The sequence below is a fragment of the Gymnoscopelus braueri genome, assembly GCF_963280865.1.
Source record: "Gymnoscopelus braueri genome assembly, chromosome: 15".
NCBI lineage: Eukaryota > Metazoa > Chordata > Actinopteri > Myctophiformes > Myctophidae > Gymnoscopelus > Gymnoscopelus braueri.
The window spans coordinates 18,952,248-18,970,770 of NC_137620.1; the positions used below are offsets into that span (position 1 = coordinate 18,952,248).

General features: G+C 43.6%; 1 protein-coding gene across 1 annotated transcript in view; it reads right to left on the minus strand.

Annotated features, from left to right (window-relative positions):
- The window catches only part of rin1b (Ras and Rab interactor 1b), a gene marked incomplete at both ends in the record, with an annotated part of 59,782 nt that overhangs the window by 28,614 nt on the left and 12,645 nt on the right, over window positions 1-18,523 (minus strand). The window contains 7 exon segments of the mRNA XM_080450830.1: window positions 1,088-1,655; window positions 2,093-2,410; window positions 4,037-4,218; window positions 5,773-5,864; window positions 6,983-7,055; window positions 8,218-8,332; window positions 8,895-9,041. Coding sequence (XP_080306956.1) covers window positions 1,088-1,655; window positions 2,093-2,410; window positions 4,037-4,218; window positions 5,773-5,864; window positions 6,983-7,055; window positions 8,218-8,332; window positions 8,895-9,041 — 1,495 coding nt within the window.

Genomic DNA, 18,523 nt, shown 5'->3' on the forward strand with positions numbered 1-18,523 from the left:
ACAGACACACACACACCTGCCTAAACTGCTCTAAACTGAAAGTGATGGAGTCTGTCTCACTTCTCCCCAAAAACCCTTGAATATGATGGAATATGATTGAGGATTACTGTGATTATGGTAAGCTCACATTTCATATCACACGCTAAGAACTCCTGTAGTTGTCATGAAGCTTAGTCAACGACAGGGACAATGGTCACGTAAATAGATTGCAAAGAACTATACGATACCAGGTAAACATCAACTTAGCATCTGTCTAACTTAACAACTTATGGTATCAATCTATACGGTACACTGTGAGTGCAGTACCATTACACAGTACAGTGTTTAGACAAACTTTGGTGCGATAATAACAGCAAAATCTAATTGGCATAAGGTCACCAAACTCATTTCCTCTGACGCCTCTGCGTGCGTTGGCCACAACAACGCTTCTGACGCAGATGCGTGTTTCCGACTGTCCGAACCCTTAGGGTACTTCTGTTACCGGAGCGGACAACAATTACTCATAGGGTTCAGACCACCAACCTTCCACTTTAATTACTGCCTCACATTTAGTCCGTTTGCATTTTGATGCATTTAGTGCTCTTAAATATCCAAACAGACTAACACTGTGTGAGAGTTCTTGCTATCTTGCTCAAGGACACTTCAATAGAAAACAAAATGGTGGCTTTTAGGCGGCATATACTGACTGTAAAGGGGAATCAAACCAGTAAGTAGCCTTTAACCCATTAAAATCGGGAAAGCATCTGTGTCATTTTAGAGCATTTAGCTATACATATAGCAACATTGGGTTTTCAGAAAACTCTTAGGATTTAGAACAGTGGTTCTAAAAAATAGCAGATCTACAAGCTCACAGCGTGTCAGTTCGTGCTACGCTGCAAGCTTGTACATCTGTAAAAAAAAAACAATTTGAAAAAATCTTTGAACGTTTTTGAAAATCTCTTCTCTTCTGGGGGTCCCTGGCACAAAACATTTTTCAGATCGGGGGGTCCGCGGCCAAATATATATCAATTTGGGGCACGAAAAGGTTTGAGAACTACTAATGTAGAAGGCAATGGGTTAAGGTTTCTACCCCTACTTTTCTGCTTACCTTTCTCATTCTCTGGCACCAGAGTCTCGATGGGAGGCTCCAGCTCTCCGCTGTCCAGCAAACAGCTCTTGGCCTGGCACAGGAAGAGACGCAGACCCTGGAGGACGTCCACGGATGTCACAGAGGATGACGATGACGACGATGAGCAGGAGGCCAGCGACTTCAGCACCTCCCTCTGCTTCGCCAGGAAGTCCTGCACCATGGCGCCGAAGGCCGAGCGCCGGTCCCTCGACAGCTCCTCGATCAGCCTCGTCAGCCGCTTCTCGGGCGCAAAGAAACACACGAAGGCCGCGTTCATCCGGTGCAGTCCGCCGCGGCCGCCGCGGGATCGAACGAGGGGCGGGCGCTGCTGCTGTTGTTGGAGAGGCGTTTGAAACGACCCTTCTGGCTCCGAATCGGGGTCGGGCTCGTCGTCCAGGCTGCTGAAGGAGCTGCTGCTGTCCAGCTCGGCCAGGGAGGGCGCCGGGCAGCTCTCCAAGGCCAGGACGGTCAACTCCACGTTGGGTTCCTCCGTCCGGGACGACTGCAGCGCCTCCAGAGGCCCGCCCACCTCGGGAGACGGCCTGGCCTGGTAATGAGGAGGACAACGTGTCACCTATACCACTGGCTCTCAAAGTGGGGTCCCGGGGACCCATAGTGGTCCTTAAGGGGGTTCCAGGGGGTCCCCAGCGACATGGGTTACATAGCCTACATAGCTTCAAAATCAGTTTAACCACTTAACCCTATACACTGGCTATTTGATGCAAGCTTGTAGATTGTCTTTTTTCCCCGCTGATAAAGTATAGTTTTTGTCTGCGACGGAGGCGCGCTGTCTGAAGCAGACTTGAGCCACGAGAGGCACCGCCAAGCGAGCTTAGGCGAGCGAGTCGCCGCGCCGAACGTTGTGACGTGATTTGGGGTGAGTGCTCGGCACAACCGCCAATCAAAGTGACTACTGGCCACAATCACAGCGCGTCTTCTCCGGGACTTGGCGTAGATTGTATAAACGCGTCCAGCCAGGCTTACCTGTGGTGCAGTCAGTGACACCAGGGCCTCCTCCTCCGCAGACCCCGGGGAGACGGCGTTGGTTCTCCTCAAGAGCCCGGCCCCGGGGTGGACGACCCTCCTCTGTGGGTTACTACCGCCGCTGCTCTGAAGCCTGCTGTCTGCGCCGCCGGGCTGCAGCTCCACCGCGGAGGAGGAAGGCGAGTAGGACCCCCCGGTCCCCTCCAGCGAGAGGTTCACGGAGGAGTCGTTGGAGAGCCGCAGCCTCATGCTCCGCTTGAAGCGGTGGCGCTTGTTGGAGGCCCCGCCCCCACCGTGGTGGGACGAGACCTGCTGTTGCTGCTGCTGCTGCGGAAACCAAGAGGGGTGGAAGAAGTACTCACATTTTTACCTAAGTAAAAGTATCAATTCTGCCATGCAGAAACACTCTGTTACAAGTTTGGCAGGCTGCACTAGCGCTCCTGTTTTCGTGTATAGAGGGGCGGGTGTATAGAGGCGCGGAGAGATTGCGCCTGATCCCATTGGTTCACCGATCTGTCCGTCAACCCCCGGCCCCGTTAACACAACATTACGAGCGACGCCCACTGCACTCTGGTTGGTTGGGGAAATGAAACACTTGCTATACCGGGGTACACCGACGCGCTCCTCCAGGCTTTTATTTTTTAGCAAAACTAAACAATAAAAGCCTGGAGATCGAGGCTACAAGTTTGGTAATCAAAATGTATACTTGAGTAAGAGTACAAAAGTACATGTATAAAATGTATTAAAAAATACATTGAAAATAGCAGACATACACACTGTTTGTGTGTGCGTGCGTGCGTGTGTGTATACACACACTATGTTTGTTTGTGTGAGTGTGCGTGTAGGCCTGACCTCGACTAAGTCGAATAGTCGACTGGTTAGTCGCGGGAGGTCCGAGTCGACTGCGTGTCTCTTAGTCGAATCTAGTCGAGATTTTTTTTTCTTCTTTTTTTTAAAGGGCCAAAAATGAGGGGCACGGTGGCACAGTCGGTAGTGCTGTCGCCTCACAGCTAGAAGGTCCTGGGTTCGATTCCCGCAGGGGACGCTGTGGGCGCTGGGGGTGTGTTCTCTCCTCCGCGTCATCAGTGCCCATACCCTAGGTGGGGTTGGCGAAAGGGCCTTTCTGTGTGGAGTTTGCATGTTCTCCCCGTGTCTCCTAGGGTAGGTACCCTCACAAAAACATGCAGTAATCCTGGTCACTATACTGCCTCCCCCTGGCCAGCCGGGGCGCCTGATGGAGGGGAAGGGAACTGGTTGGAATAACGTGTTCCTTCCACGCGCTACGTCCAACCAGGGAAACTCTCCCCTGTCAGGTGACAAGAAGGTCAGTTGGCTCTCATGCATTGAAGGAGGCATGAGCTCGGCCCTGGCCTCCCTAGGTTGGCAGAGGGAAGGTAGTGCCCAGGATTACATAGACAATTGGCACTGGGTGTAAAAAATAGGGTTACAAAATCGTGGGATAAAAATTTAGAAGAAAAAAAAAAGGGCCAAAAATGTTTTAAATTGTTTTTTGGCCAAGTGTACACCTGCAACCACACGTAACTTCCACTTTATTCTTCTTATTCCTCGTCTTTGTATTGGTATTGTTTGTGTTGGAGCGCCTCAGTGCGGCTGCAGAGTTCATGTGCAACCTCTTCCAGAGAGAGATAGAGACACTAGAAACTCTGCTGGAGACACAAAACAAACTGTGTAGACTTGGCCCTTTGAAATAAAATGTATTTTGGCCCTAAATATATATATATATATATATATATATATATATATATATTATTTTTTTGCATTAGTCGACTGCCAGTCGACTATTGGCAATTAGTCGCCAATTAGATTCGACTAAACAAATCCTTAGTCGGGGACAGGCCTAGCGTGCACACACGTGTGGCCGGTCTCAGCTTTTGTCAGCTGTAAGAAGGGGGAAAGGTTTGGGATATCACTGCTTTCCACCACAACACTGACCTCCAGCTGCAGGAAGAGAGGGTTGATGAAGCACACTTTGACCTGCCTGCCCCGGGTCAGCAGCGCACACGGGTCCTGGGCCGCTGCGGTCTGGACCCGGCTGGATCTGGCTGACCCCACCGGGTCCACTGGTCCATTCTGGATCTCTGAGGGATTCAGCGAGCTCCAGAACTCTGAGGGGAGATGTAATGGAAGTATTAGTGGTTCTCATCACTTTTCTGGTTGGAGACCCGTAATTGTATTTTTTCTTTTAAATATTTTTGGAGTGCGTTTTTTTGTGTGTGTGTTTCGAGCAAGGGCCCAGCATCCACCTTTGAAATTGAGTCTATATACAGTAGGAAGTAAAAGTTCATACGAATGGCCTGTAGTTTCGCTGTTTTACCCCTGCCGGTGTCAGAAGAAATAACGCTCTATGCAAGCGGATGGGTTTTTTGCCGAACTTTACACTTGATTTTATTACCTTTTACTAAACATTGTCATAAATACTATATGCTTCCAGTCACTCGTTTAAAGTCTTCTTTCAATCACCATGATATGCGTTTTGGTAAATTATGGTCCCATTTATTTCAAAATTGATGATAAAGTAGAGTATGCTGTAGGAGGGGGCGTGGCTGCCTTGTGATGAGTTGATCGACGAGCTACACAACCAATAGCATTAATTCCCCACCCCCGCTCTGGTCCCAACCAATTACATTAATTTCCATTTCCATAGTACATAGAAAGATGGCGGACTTAATTTACGGTCTGTAGAGCATAGATATAGAAACCTAGATACCTCATTGGCCTCTGCAGTTCATTGTAACGACTGGTCTCTCAATACAAGGCTCTTCCGCGGGGCTGTTTGACTACTGACCAATCACATCACGTTAACTACTGGCCAATCACAGCGCGTCTAACTGACTAGTTGCTGCGCGGCTGCCTCTTAAGAAAAGACCCACCCCACCTGCCTCTGATTGGCCTACCGAACGCCCCCTTCTGTGACGCACACGGAAGTTTCCAGCTTGCCCCCTACAAGCATAGAGGAAGCGGAAGTGCGTCCGAGATGCCGACGCTTCAGAGCCAGAGGAGGCGTCTACCTTTATATGTCTATGCTGTAGAGTCTATGGGCGTGACACTGTCCATACTTTTTACTGTCTATGGTTTTGACCAGTGGTGGAAAAAGTACTCAGATGCCTTACTTAAAGGGATATTTCACTTTCAAATAAAATAAACATTTAAAAAATATATTAAAAATAAATGAAGAAAGTAATGGAAAAATCACGGCCCCCTCACGCATTAGAGTGTCCTGCTAATGTGTGAGGGGGCCGTGATTTTGCCATAACTTTTTTCATTTTTTAAAAATATTTATTTTTAATGTTTATTTTATTTGAAAGTGAAATATCCCTTTAAGTAAAAGTATCAATACTGCAATATAAAAGTACTCTGTTACAAGTAAAAGTCCGGAATTAAAAATTTACTTGAGTAAAAGTACAAAAGTATTTGTATCCAAATGTACTTAAAGTACCAAAAGTAAAAGTACAAAAATGTTTTCAAATAATTGTAGTGGAGTAAAAGTACAATATTTGCCTCTGAGATGTAGTGGAGTAGAAGTAAAAGTACTGAGAATTGGAAATACTCCAGTATCCAGTAAAGTAAAAGTACCTCAAAATTTTACTTAAGTACGGTACTTGATTAAATGTACTTAGTTACTTTACACCACTGGTTTTGACCCATGACTACCATAGTACCTTGTCCCATATGTGAGATGGCTTCCAGCTGCCTGTGAGTGGTGGCCTTGGCGATGGCCTCTGGAAGCTGCAGTGGGAACGGCAGCACGTCCCTTGAGAGAGACACAAAGGACATACTGTGTAGATCACTGGTTCTCAAAGTGGGGTCTGGGGACCCCCAGGGGTCCTTGGCGGGGTACCAGGGGGTCCCCAGCTGAATGAGTTAATATAGCGTCACAATCGTTTTAACCACTTTAACCATTATTGTATACAGAGTGCTGCACTATGGGCTTGTATTTTAGAAAGATCTTGAAAATTTGTGCAAATCTTAAAAAATTATAATTTAAAAGGCGAAGATTTTTTAACTCAAATGTAGAAGTGGAACCATTTGGTTCCACTTGTACACTCTCAGAGTTACAGACCCATAAGGGTCCAATTGGTTCCTAACCATCACCATTATTTGGAAAGAGACCCCCAGGGGTCCTTGAGGGTGTTCCACTTTGAGAACCCACCACAAAAGTAGTTCAATATTTACTGTGAACCAATGTCACCAAGTCCCTGGTGGTATAGACACATTTAAGAAGAGTTTGGCTTTAACAAGGTTGGCGAGATTGACGTTTCTAATGGCATTACATAGCAATCAAGCTTCTGGAAGAACAGTATCTAAAATGAACAACGTGTTTAAGAGTCATTAAGAAAACCACCGAAGGCTCGATCATCAAGGGCTCAAGTGCACATTTCTTTATTCCTCCGGCTAAACGCGTTTTGGCAATCAGCCATCCTCAGAGTAAGTTTAAAGAGAGTTTAAAGAGGACTCTTTAAACTTGCTCTGGAGGAAGGCTGATTGCCGAAGCGTGTTAGCCGGAGGAATAAAGAAATGCGCACTTGAGCTTTAACGCCTTGAATCTTTATTTATGGCAGTGGTTTCTCAAAGTGGGATGCTATTTTCGGAGATTTTTGAAAAACATCGAAAATGTTTGGAAACTTGTACACAATGTCTACGGGCTGCACATTTCTAAAGAGACAGTTTAAGTACTTAATCAACAAACAATAAAAACATTGGCCAAACTTTTTTTAAATAGCCGATCTACAAGCTCACAAAGCCTCGTAAGAGTGCTTGTAGATCGGTATAAAGTCTGAGAACCACTGTTGTATACTATGACACAATATACAGTGATAATTATAATTATAATGCCTAATGATAATATAACTGTATTATATATTTTTTTACCTGCTAATGCAGTAGAAGGCCACCAGTCGACACAGATCAGGGAAGCTGAGGGCAGACGTTTCCAAGGCGAAGGCTGGTGACAGAACAGGCAGAGTTTGAGTGACAGCTCTGCAACACAGCGGGCGATTGGTTCAAATATATCACGTTGCGACACGTTGTGAGCTTGTAGATCTGCTATTTTTGGCGAATGTTCCCCCCAAAATAGGGATACTGGGGTTCAAGTGGATAACCGTCAGGTATAAAGTTATTTTCAATCTGTCATAATGGAAACGACAGATATTTTGAGGGGGAAATATTTACATATTTACGTATCAGTATCACACATATGAAGGAAGTAAGGAAGAGGCCCAATTTCTTTCCAATATGGCTGCGGTACATAGAGCCTATTATCATCAAACCACGCAGTGACTGTAAGATAATAAAAAATCACACCCTGTGTGAAGTGGGCGGTGTCTTGCTAGCTAATCACAATACTGAATGGAGTCAACCAATCATGTACAAAAGATAAATACATTTATTGAAACTCTCTTTATGATGGACGAAACCATAACTTAAAAAAAAACAAATTTATGTTTTTTTTAAAGTTATGGTTTCTTATATAGGGCTATGCACATGTGTCATGTGACACTGGCCAATCACAGTCCTGAATAGATTGTGATTGGCCAATCACGGTGCAGGGTTAGGCGGGGTAAGTTTTGGCCAATCACAGGGCAGGATAATTGTACAAATTTCCAAACCTCACTTATAGGGGCGGTTTCACCGCCCAAAAAAAACGCTGGACCTTGCTATGTTATATGCATGTGTAACGTTTGTCCTGTGGGGCTCGGGCATTTTAACCCATTAAAACCGGGAAAGCATCATGTGTCATTTTAGATTTGAGCTAAAAAGCATTATTTCATACTATTCATAAATAGCAGATATCATAGCGCGTCACTTTGTGCCGTGCTACGAGCTTGTAAATCTGCTATTTTAGAAAATATATATATGAATAAATATATATTTTTAAAGCAAACATTTTTTACTTGCTTCAGGGGGTCCCTGGAACAAAATATTTTGAGATGGGGGTTGGTGGCCAAATACATATAATTTTGGGGGTCCTTGACATGAAAAGGTTTGAGAACCACGGACATATCAACATACGTTTTTCAGAAAACTGTTGGATTCAGAAGACATTTTGTAATATCTGCCTCAGTTGTTAATGGGTTAAATGCATCACTAGCTTGTTTCATACTCACTGGAGTCCTCCTCACAGATGAAGCACTCCTTCACAGAGGAGGCTGCTCGTTCCCCAGTCACTCTCAGACACAGTACTTTCCTGTGGTTAAAGATGCACTTACGTACCAGGAACGTCTGTAAACACAAATGCCAGAGAGACATATATAGAACAACAATGATCCATGCTGGTGGTCAGTGGGTGGATGGAATATAATATTTAGTTTGATTAGCATTATATATTTTGCTTTGTTTCTTTTTGTTTTTGAAAGTCAAATAACACACACTGATAATGGATATAGATTTATGGACTCGTGTCAGAATTGGATTTGTGTAATAATGTTTTTGTTTACTGCATTTTAATTTAGTTTGGATATAAAAAGAAAATTGTAACTATAATATCTCTGTTTCTTTGTATCACTACACCCTGAAGAAGGAGCAAGCCGACACACGTTGGCAAATATTTGAATTAAAGGCCTTTTAAATGTTTCTAACTTGCCTTTGGTGCCAGGACCTGGATTATTTATGCCATTCTTTTGATCATAACTCTTCTGCTCTCTTTGAAACGTAACTTCTTGTTGATTAAACTAATATCCCAGTGTCATTGTTAAAACATCTTTTGACACATGTTTTTCAGCCTATGTGATGGACTGATTCGTTGATTGGCTAATTGACGGCAAGCAATATGATTGGTCCTCACCCCAACGGGCTCTCTGAGCAAGATGTAGAGGGCGGAGTCATGGCTGAGTGACAGCTGCAGCCAGACGGGGTGTGTGACAAGCAGACGGTCCAAGATGCTAAAGACCCTCTGGGACCCTCGCTGCGGACAGCCAACGTCCTCCTGCATCTGCAATGGAGAGAAGACTAGAGCTTACCAGTGGTGGAAAAAGTACTAAAATGTTTAATTAAGTAAAAGTATCAATACTGCAATGTAGAAATACTCCGTTACAAGTAAAAGTACGGAATTAAAAATGTACTTGAGTAAAAGTACTAAAGTATTGGTATCAAAAAGTACCAAAAGTAGAAAGTACTCCTTATGCAGAATGTCCCATTTCACAAGTTTTCAAATGTATATGTATAAAAATCTTTTGAAAATAGCAGCTCGACAAGCTCACAATGCGTCGCATCGCAATGCATTGTGAGCTATTTTCCGAAATTGGCCAAAATGTATATAGGGTTGAAGTGGGTAATGTAGCTAAATCTAAAAAGTAACTAGTAACTAAAGCTTTCAAATAATAGTGGAGTAAAAGTATAATATTTGCCTCTGAGATGTAGTGGAGTAGAAGTAAAAGTACTGAAAATTGGAAAGACTCCAGTAAAGTAAAAATACCTCAAAATTGTACAGTACAGTACTTGAGTAAATGTGCTTAGTTACACCACTGGAGCTTAGCACACACGCACACGCACATAGATGTTAAACATAGACAGACCCTTTCTAGATGGCTATTCTCCGGCAGAGCCACACTGAAAAACATGGAGACACTCCCTCCTTTGTTGTGTGAAAATATTTTGCCGTTGTGCACGTTGTGGCAACCCAGGGGTAGTGGAGGTAAGATTAACAATAAAATAGGAAACACAGAGTCAGATGTGGTATAACTTAAAGTTGTACAATGCAGATTCACAAATAACGATTTTTAGCAACCTCTGCTGGTCACTACCGTCACTGCATACAATTTCCGTAGTCCTCGATTACCCAGAATTCCATTTGTTTTCACCGGAAGCCGGAAGCGTTTCAAAAAGCGTCCTTTTAATTGTTTTATACTATCTGCGGATCGTTTCTCTTAGCCAGTGGAGCATTAGTTACCATGAGCTGTGCTTTCTTTTTCTGTTCTTTTTCGATCTTCCAATCCTACATTCTCTTAAAATCAGCGTGAGGTTCCTTTTTGTTATTAGCGCGGTAGTTCCTGGCCAAACAGGAAACCGTTGCGGTAGTTCCTGGCCGACACGACGTCATGACGTCGGCCAGGAACGTCATTTTCCCGGGAAAGTCCCCCCCGACAGCGTTCAATAGAAAATATATAAATAAAAGGCTTCCGGGGGTGAAATTCATGGAGTGGGTGTTGTGAAACTTTTGCCACTCACAAAAGATATACAATTTAACTTTAGTTTTGTTGAAAACGTTACCTAGTATTACTTTAAACGGTCTTTATTCAAAAAGGTTCTGGGAAAAGGGCCGGGTGGTGGGTCAAAACTCAAACGTAGGAGACTTCTCGTCTTGGGGCTGTGGCTTTTAGCCTATGCTACACACAGGGGGCTCTGCTGTCCTGTGGGCAGAGCAGAGCAGTGACTATAGATTCCATTGGGGGGGAAAACCCTGCTTTCCCCCACGGTGTTGGAGCTCAGGTGGCCTAGGTGGGGGGAGGGAGAGAGAGACCGGGTGAGCCATAAGATTATGAGGACATCAAGTTCATCCAACAGCGTTCCATATGATTCAGAATAATGAAAACTCACTTGTACTGACGTCCTTCCACTCGTGACAGAAAGTGTGTCGCCTGCTTGCTGTCTGGCTCCAATTAATCTCTCAAGAACAGATTCTGCTCTGCCTTTGAATCTGTCGGGGGGGTTCGTCATATCGCGTACGCACTGGCCTACAAGTGGGCGTGCCTTCAGATCAGGAAGCAGGCCGCGCTTTACCCAATCAAATGTAGTGGGCGGGATTTACGTGTCCGCCGATCCTTCCCCACTAGAAACAAACCAAAACTCATTTAACAATAGCGTCCTCGGAGCAGACAAAACCACGGAAAGATATTCACATTTTAACTTGCTCTTTCATCATAGAAACAAGTGGGCTTATAACCAAAACGATCCATGTTCTCTGGGAGAAGTGGTGTTAGTGTTCCGTGTAGAAATATTGTTAGTGGGAATGAAAACATAGTCGCACCACCGGAAGTGAAAGGCTGAAGGCAGACCAAAACCCCGGTTTCCTTGCGCACGTGTGCTACGTCGACTTCCTCCCAGAGCCAAGTGAGATAGTCAAAAACAGCAGAGGGCGCTGTTTTTCCTTTTCATTTGGCGATGGGTTCCCAGATTGGGCTCCAACTGACTATCCAGCTGCCTGGGAGCTGGTGAGTTAAGTAATCAGCTCGGTGATTGTCAGATGGGCTGCAGGTGTGACCACAGCCAGCTATCTATTGGCTGCAGAACCTGGACCGGAAAGTATACGCCCTCTATTACCTGGCCCAGCCTGGGCTTGACTGACATCTGAGGCTGAGCTTCCCCTGGTTTGCCACAACGTGTATGAAAAGGCACAGGGCAATTGGTGAAAAGGCTATGATAAAGGATGCTGATCGTTAATGCGTTGTGTTTGTGTTCATACAGGGCCAGGCTGCGAACACAAATCAGGCCAGGAATGTAAACGACATTCATTTGTCCAAATTGATATAAAAATGTATAAAGTAGTAAGAGCAGCCTTGTATATCAGTTCTTGTCGGGGTGATTGCAGTATGGATTTTTAAGACACAGCACATTGATTCTGATTGTTTTTGAGTGCTATATTGACTAAAGTATTTGTACTAAAGTGGTACTTTAAAATGAGCTTTAAAACAATCGCAGACTCAATTTATACTCAACCAATAAACAAGCTTATAAATCAGGATTCACTCTCTTTCCGTCTGTCTGTCTGTCTGTCTGTCTGTCTGTCTGTCTGTCTGGCAGGCGATCTGGCAATTTCTCTCTCTTCCTCTGACTTCTCTTCCTCTGACTCTCACAATTGCCTGCTGGAACACTTATCTCTCTCTTCTCCTGACCTTCCCTGCTTCATTTTCTCTCTCTCTCTCTCTCTCTCTCTCTCTCTCTCTCTCTCTCTCTCTCTCTCTCTCTCTCTCTCTCTCTCTCTCTCTCTCAGCAGATTGCTGCTGGATGTCACCGCGGTGACACTGTGTGGGCTGCCGGAGAGCGTTCACGAATGTTAGCAGCAGATGGTTGCCATGCCAACCAGGGGCTACACATCATCTAAACCAGGCATTCCCACTCAGTGAAATACCCCTTCTCTATCGACAGGTTGATGCACGCACGCAAACGCGTGCACACACACACACACACACACACACACACACACACACACTGAGCACTGGAGTGAAGACAGGTTTTCACGGGCAGCTGGGGAGTTGTTTTATTTCTAGACAGCTTTTTTGCGACTTCCTCTTCCCTTCAAAAATACTGTACAAATAAAAATAAAAATAACAAGGAGCCATGCCATTACAGTAATGCTCAGTATGCTTTCTCACTGCTTTCCTCAATACATCCGCCCTCATGTCAGAGCGCAAAAGTACATTTTCTTTACTGGTGGTAACAAGTTAATTTGCTAATTAGCTTTTCTAAGTACCCAAAGACGCTTTACATGGGGGGGGGGGGGACAACAGAAGTGAATCAACTTTATTAGGAAGAAAAACACTAAGACTAACTAATAAAATATATTGGAAAACAATTATAATAACCGTTTTGGACATAAAAGGTTTCTACCCGGCAATATTCAGCAAAGTTCAGGTTTTGCTTTCCCAGTACCATGTTGTCTTTTATTTTATGTAATGACATCTCCTCCATTGAAGAGCCCTATGAGGCAGTAAACACCATTAGTGAGGTCAAGAACCAACTGCCACCGATTTCAATCATAGGGGTGGGAGGATTATGCAATGTTTTAATCACAAAGGCTGGTTCAGACGTCTCCATCCTTTCAGGAGAACATGCACATGTCCGTTTGGTTTGGATGTCCCACAATCTGTAATATACACTAGTATGAGAAAGTATTTATATAACAGACAGAACAGCCATTTTTAAGTTGCAGGACAAGTATTGTCTGACGCACATGTTGCTAGTCAACAAGGGTAAGCTAATTCTCATGATGCTTTGTCGTAACACGGTGTCATGGGCCTAAAATAGCCAATCTAAAAGCTCATGGATTGGCTATTTTCAGCATGCCAACACCCAGACCTGTTGTAAGAGAGAGTTATGACACTCTTTTTTCTCACTGTGATAAGATCACGTAATTAGTTAATCTATCTATCAAGCGTGCTTCATATAAACACCCAGTCTTGGAACTACACAATATCGTTTGGAAGTCTATTGCAGTGGTTCTCAAACTTTTTCGCGTCAAGGACCGCTAAATCAATATGTATGTGGCCGCGGACCACCACCTGAAAATATGTTGTGCCAGGAGGTTGCCCAGAAGCAAAGATTTTTGTTAAAAATGTGCGCCTTTTCAAAAAAAAGATTTACAGATTTGCACACATTTTCAGGATCTTTCAAAAATAGCCAAAGTATAAAATATGGATAAAGGGGTTAAAATGGTTGTGACGCTTTATCAACTGATTTTGCTGGGGACCCCACTTTGAGAACCAATGCTCTATTGGTCACCCGATGGCAAGCATCATCGTCAAATGTTCAAATCAGTATTTTGTAGCCACGCCCTTCTGTCTCTGGTCACACGTGGAAGCGGCTGACCTCTGAAGGTGGTCTGTACAGGGGACAGGTGGTCTGTACAGGGGACAGGTGGTCTGTACGGGGACAGGTGGTCTGTACAGGGGACAAGTGGTCTGTACAGGGGACAGTTGGTCTGTACAGGGGACAGGCTGCTCAGGCTCACCACACTCGCGTGCTGCACTGTTTGAAGTAATTAAGTAATTTACTTTAAAAGACAACTTTTACAACAAGAGTTCTATTAGTTTGTAATGATAATAATTAAAAGATGAGAGTTAAAAAAATATATATATATATTGCTTTCTATTGTTATAGCGATTTTTACTGAAGGGCGTGGGCATTCGGGTAATTGGTAAAAAAAATATTAATTTTTACACAATAAGCAGGCTATTTTTGTCTCCGCAAGGGCAAAGGCACGGAGGTCAGGGCAAAAACTAATAAAAGAACCCTTGTTGTAAAAAATCTAAGTTGTCCTTTAACGTTCTTCTTGTTCTTATCTTTGAGCACACAAATTCCAAATCAACTGTACTTTGGTTTTAACAATACATTGATTATTGAATATTATATGAATATTCTTCATTTAGTCTATGGAAGTGTCATAACTCTCTCTCTCTCTCTCTCTCAATAGCTCTGTGTAGGCTAAGTATAAGTCGCTGTCAGGCTTTAGGAACCAAATTTGCGGAGACGTTCAGTAGGAGTAGGAGTGTGTGTTCATTGTCACAGGCACTTACAATAGAGCTGCTAGCAACTTTACAGGCAGCTTTCCTCCCTTCATCGTGTGTGTGTGTGTGTGTGTGTGTGTGTGTGTGTGTGTGTGTGTGTCCCATGCCCATTGGGCAGGTAGTCACGGATCAAATGAGCATCCTCCACACTCAACCATCAGACGAAGGTCAGAAACTATGAGTATTTTGCTGAGAGAGAAAAAGAAAGACAGATTTGGAAAGACGGAGCGAAAGCAGGGAGAAAAAGAGGAGAGAGAGAGAGAGAGAGAGAGAGAGCATGGCCCAAGTGTTCCGTTTAGCCATTTCCATGTTGCCCTTACATAAATCATAACACTGCCCACACACACACACACACACACACACACACACACACACACACACACACACACACACACACACACACACACACACACACAGAGGACTTATGTAATTCCCTACGAGTAAAGGAAGCAAAAAAAAAAGTACAGTGAGAAATAAAGGGAAGGGGGGAAGGATTCAAAGCAAAGCTCCAGAAGAAAGTACAATGTGAAGAAACATAACCTGAATTAGCAGAGCGGCAGACAGCAGAATGTAGCGCGTGTGAGAGAACACCAGAACAGTTGCATGGACAGTATATCTGACACAGTGCCTGCTGCCACCCAGACCCCATTAAACAGTGTGAGCCAAACTTCTCCTCCCTGAAGAGGGGGACAGGAGGAGGAAGAGAAGAAGATGAGATGTGGAAGAAAAGGAATGCTGGCCCACACAGAAGGAGAGAAGTAGTATAGGGGTGTAGAGAAAAGAGCGAAGAAGACATTTGGAGGAAAGGAGAATGTTAATGTGAGACTATAAAATCAGCACAGTATGACACAGGGGAAAGAGCACTGTCTGCAGGGGAGAGAGAGAGAGGGGAGAGAGCAAAAGAGTAGGACTGGTGTGCTGTAAGTAAGTGAGCAGTGGTACTGTGGCTCTCAAGAAAGTGTGTGTGTGTGTGTGTGTGTGTGTGTGTGTGGGGGGGGGGGTGATGGGGTTGAGGACAGAGAGCGGAAAGATGGGGAGAGAGAGAAGAGAAGCAGAGAGAGGGGGGGGGGAGAGGGACAGAAAACTGACAGGAAAGCTTGAATTACTGTACTGTAGCTCATCATGTAGTCAGGCTCATGGGACTGGGCTGAGTTGGTCGTTATGGAATGTAAGTGTACCGTTCAAACTGGAGTGGGCATCCACACAGTACAGGTGGAATACTTATGCTGGTCCCAGTGGGCAGAAAAAGGCTGAACTGGTATAGGCCTGTATTTTAGGAAACCCGAATTTGCAAATGCAAAAACTTGACTGAGTAACTGACTGTCTGACTGAATAGCTTGCTGGGTGATTGACGGACAGACTGACTGAATGGCAGACTCATAGAATTGGATGTATGTGAACGGCTGCATATTATTTTTTAGGACTTCTGGATTTGCAAGTGTAAACGCCCGGCTGACTGACTTGAGCAACTGACACGGTGCACAGTATGGTTCACTGACACACACAGGATGTACTGTACAGAGTGAGAGACACAGAGAGGGAGAGAGGGAGGGAAAGTGAGAGGAGGAATGAGTGAGAGAGAGAGAGAGAGAGAGAGAGAAGGAGAGAAGGAGGTGGAGGTAGAGTGGACACAACTCTGTTTACATATTTCTTTATTCTACTTTAATTGTTTATATACATTTCTTAGTTTCGATTGTTTTATTTCACATGTGCTTTGGCAGTGTAAACGTATACTGTATGTTTTCCATGCCCATAAAGCCTGTTTGAATTTAATTGAAAATTGAGAGGGTTAGGTGGGAGGGAGATGGAGAGGGAGAGAGAGAGAGCCTTTTTCACCCACGCAATGAACCGGCCAATGCTTGGTACGGAAACCTGAGCACGCCATGATTTATGTGTGGAGAAGCGTCACGTTGTCAGTGAACCTGCCGCTGCCGGGCATTAAGCTGATAATGCAGTGCAAAGCGCAGCAATTTTCTGCTTGCAATCAAATCAAAAGTGAAGATAAAATATCATGTGCACACAACTGCAGATTATGAGACTGTAACACTGTACCTTGTACTCGATACAATACTGTATGGCTACATATCGTCTCTGTCGGGTGGAAAGAAACCTCATATGTTCCAAAACTGTGACCTTTCAGGATTCAAATAAAAAGAAAATAGCAAAAGTAGCAGATCTACAAGCTTGAAACGCAGCTTGAAACGCAGCTTGAAACACAGCGCGAAGCGACGCGTTTTGAATCCTTTCGTGTGACGCTGTAGTATGATCAAGTAAGGCGTTCATTTACGAAAAAATAACTAAACGTTAGAATATGGAGATAGGAGGTTTCTGCCCCGACAGCAACGATATACTATATAACAGCACAAGTCACAGCAGGTGAAGTGAACAGTGCAGTAACACTACTGAATACTGAGCATTATGCATTATGCCAGACAGTAGTGTGTGACGGTGTCTGGGGAGCCTTCATGTCATGGCCTGGGGAAACAAACTTCCAACAAAAGACCCCCCAGGGCTCCGGTAGTACCGGCAAGTGGTGGAAAAAGTACTCTGATTTTTAACTTAAGTAAAAGTATCAATACTGCAATGTAGAAATATTCTGTTATGTAAAAAAAATAAAAAATAAAAAAAAGTCCGGAATTAAAAATTTACTTGAGTAAAAGTACAAAAGTATTGGTATGAAAATATACTTAAAGTGCCAAAAGTAAAAGTAGTCATTATGCAGACGGTCCCATTTCAGAAGTTTTCAAATGGATACAAATCTTTTGAAAATAGCAGATCTACAAGCTCACAACGCGTGAGCCCCCAGCACTTTTTTGTGTTATCCGTTTAGCCTAAATGTCTGACTGTACCTCTGGCTGTTTACATTTCTGACTAATAAAGTATTCAATCAATCAAAGGCAACACACAAATGTGTGTGGGGAGGAATCAATTGGAATAACAACTAAATTAGGGAGAAAAAGGGGTAAAAATATTATTTTAGTCATTTTAATAATAATTTTTTTTCAAACTAATTGATTAAATCAATTAGTTTGATAAACTGTTGTCCCTATTTAATTCTAGCCCAAACATTGGTATGTGGTTACCACCACTGTAGCTAAAAAAGGCTGATGTTAAAGGTTAAAAATCAAGCATCATCAATCACATAACAAAAATACAGAGATGCATTTGTGTGGAGAAACCTCACTGCTTTCCATGTGGGCAGAGAAGTTGAAAGTGTTATTTTTAGGCGCGTGTTGTTGCTGTTCTCCACCATAGTTTGAAGGGCAGTCCCTGAAACTCGCAACAAAACAGTGGTATATCAAAGCACCAGATGATCACTATGCTTTTTCTAATTCCTCTGACAGATGTCGAGCTCGCAATGTACCATACAAATATTTTTTTTGACTTGCAGTGGTGTAAAGTAACATTTACTCGAGTACTGTACTTAAGTACAATTTTGAGATATTTTTACTTTAATGGAGTATTTCCAATTTTCAGTACTTTTACTTCTACTCCACTACAATTATTTGAAAACTTTAGCTGCTTGCTGCTTCTACTTTGTAGATTTTGATTATTATTACAAAACATACATTAACCACTTCAACCCTATATACATTTAGTCTATTTGAAAATAGCAGATCTACAAGCTCACAATGCGTCGCATCGCTGCATTGTGAGCTTTTAAAATATTTTTTATACAATTTATACATTTGAAAACTTGTGAAATGGGACATTCAGCAGAGTACTTTCTACTTTTAGTACATTATGATACCAGTACTTTTGTACTTTTTGAATTCCAGATTTTTACTACATTGCAGTATTGATGCTTTTACTTAAGTAAAGATTTTTTGTACTTTTTCCACCACTGTTGACTTGACAAGCAGACATCAGAAAAGAAAATCCTCAATGGAGACCTCAAAACAAAGCCAAGAGGAAAAAGATTTTAGATGTAACAACAGCGTCACAGTGTCGCTCCATTACCAAGGAGACCATCCCATTGTCCGGATATAAACATGACACATTGCTAAGTTTAGACAGCAGCCACAGTGACTGTGTGGGATGACTAATGGAGCGACATAATTGCCGTGGGTATTAAGCATCCACAGTGGGCACTGTATGGGTCCTGCTGACTGATGACATGCGTCCATTTAGATGCCTGCAGCAGCAGGGCTGTTTTGCGCAGTTTAGTCACGTGTACGGTTGGGATCCGCAA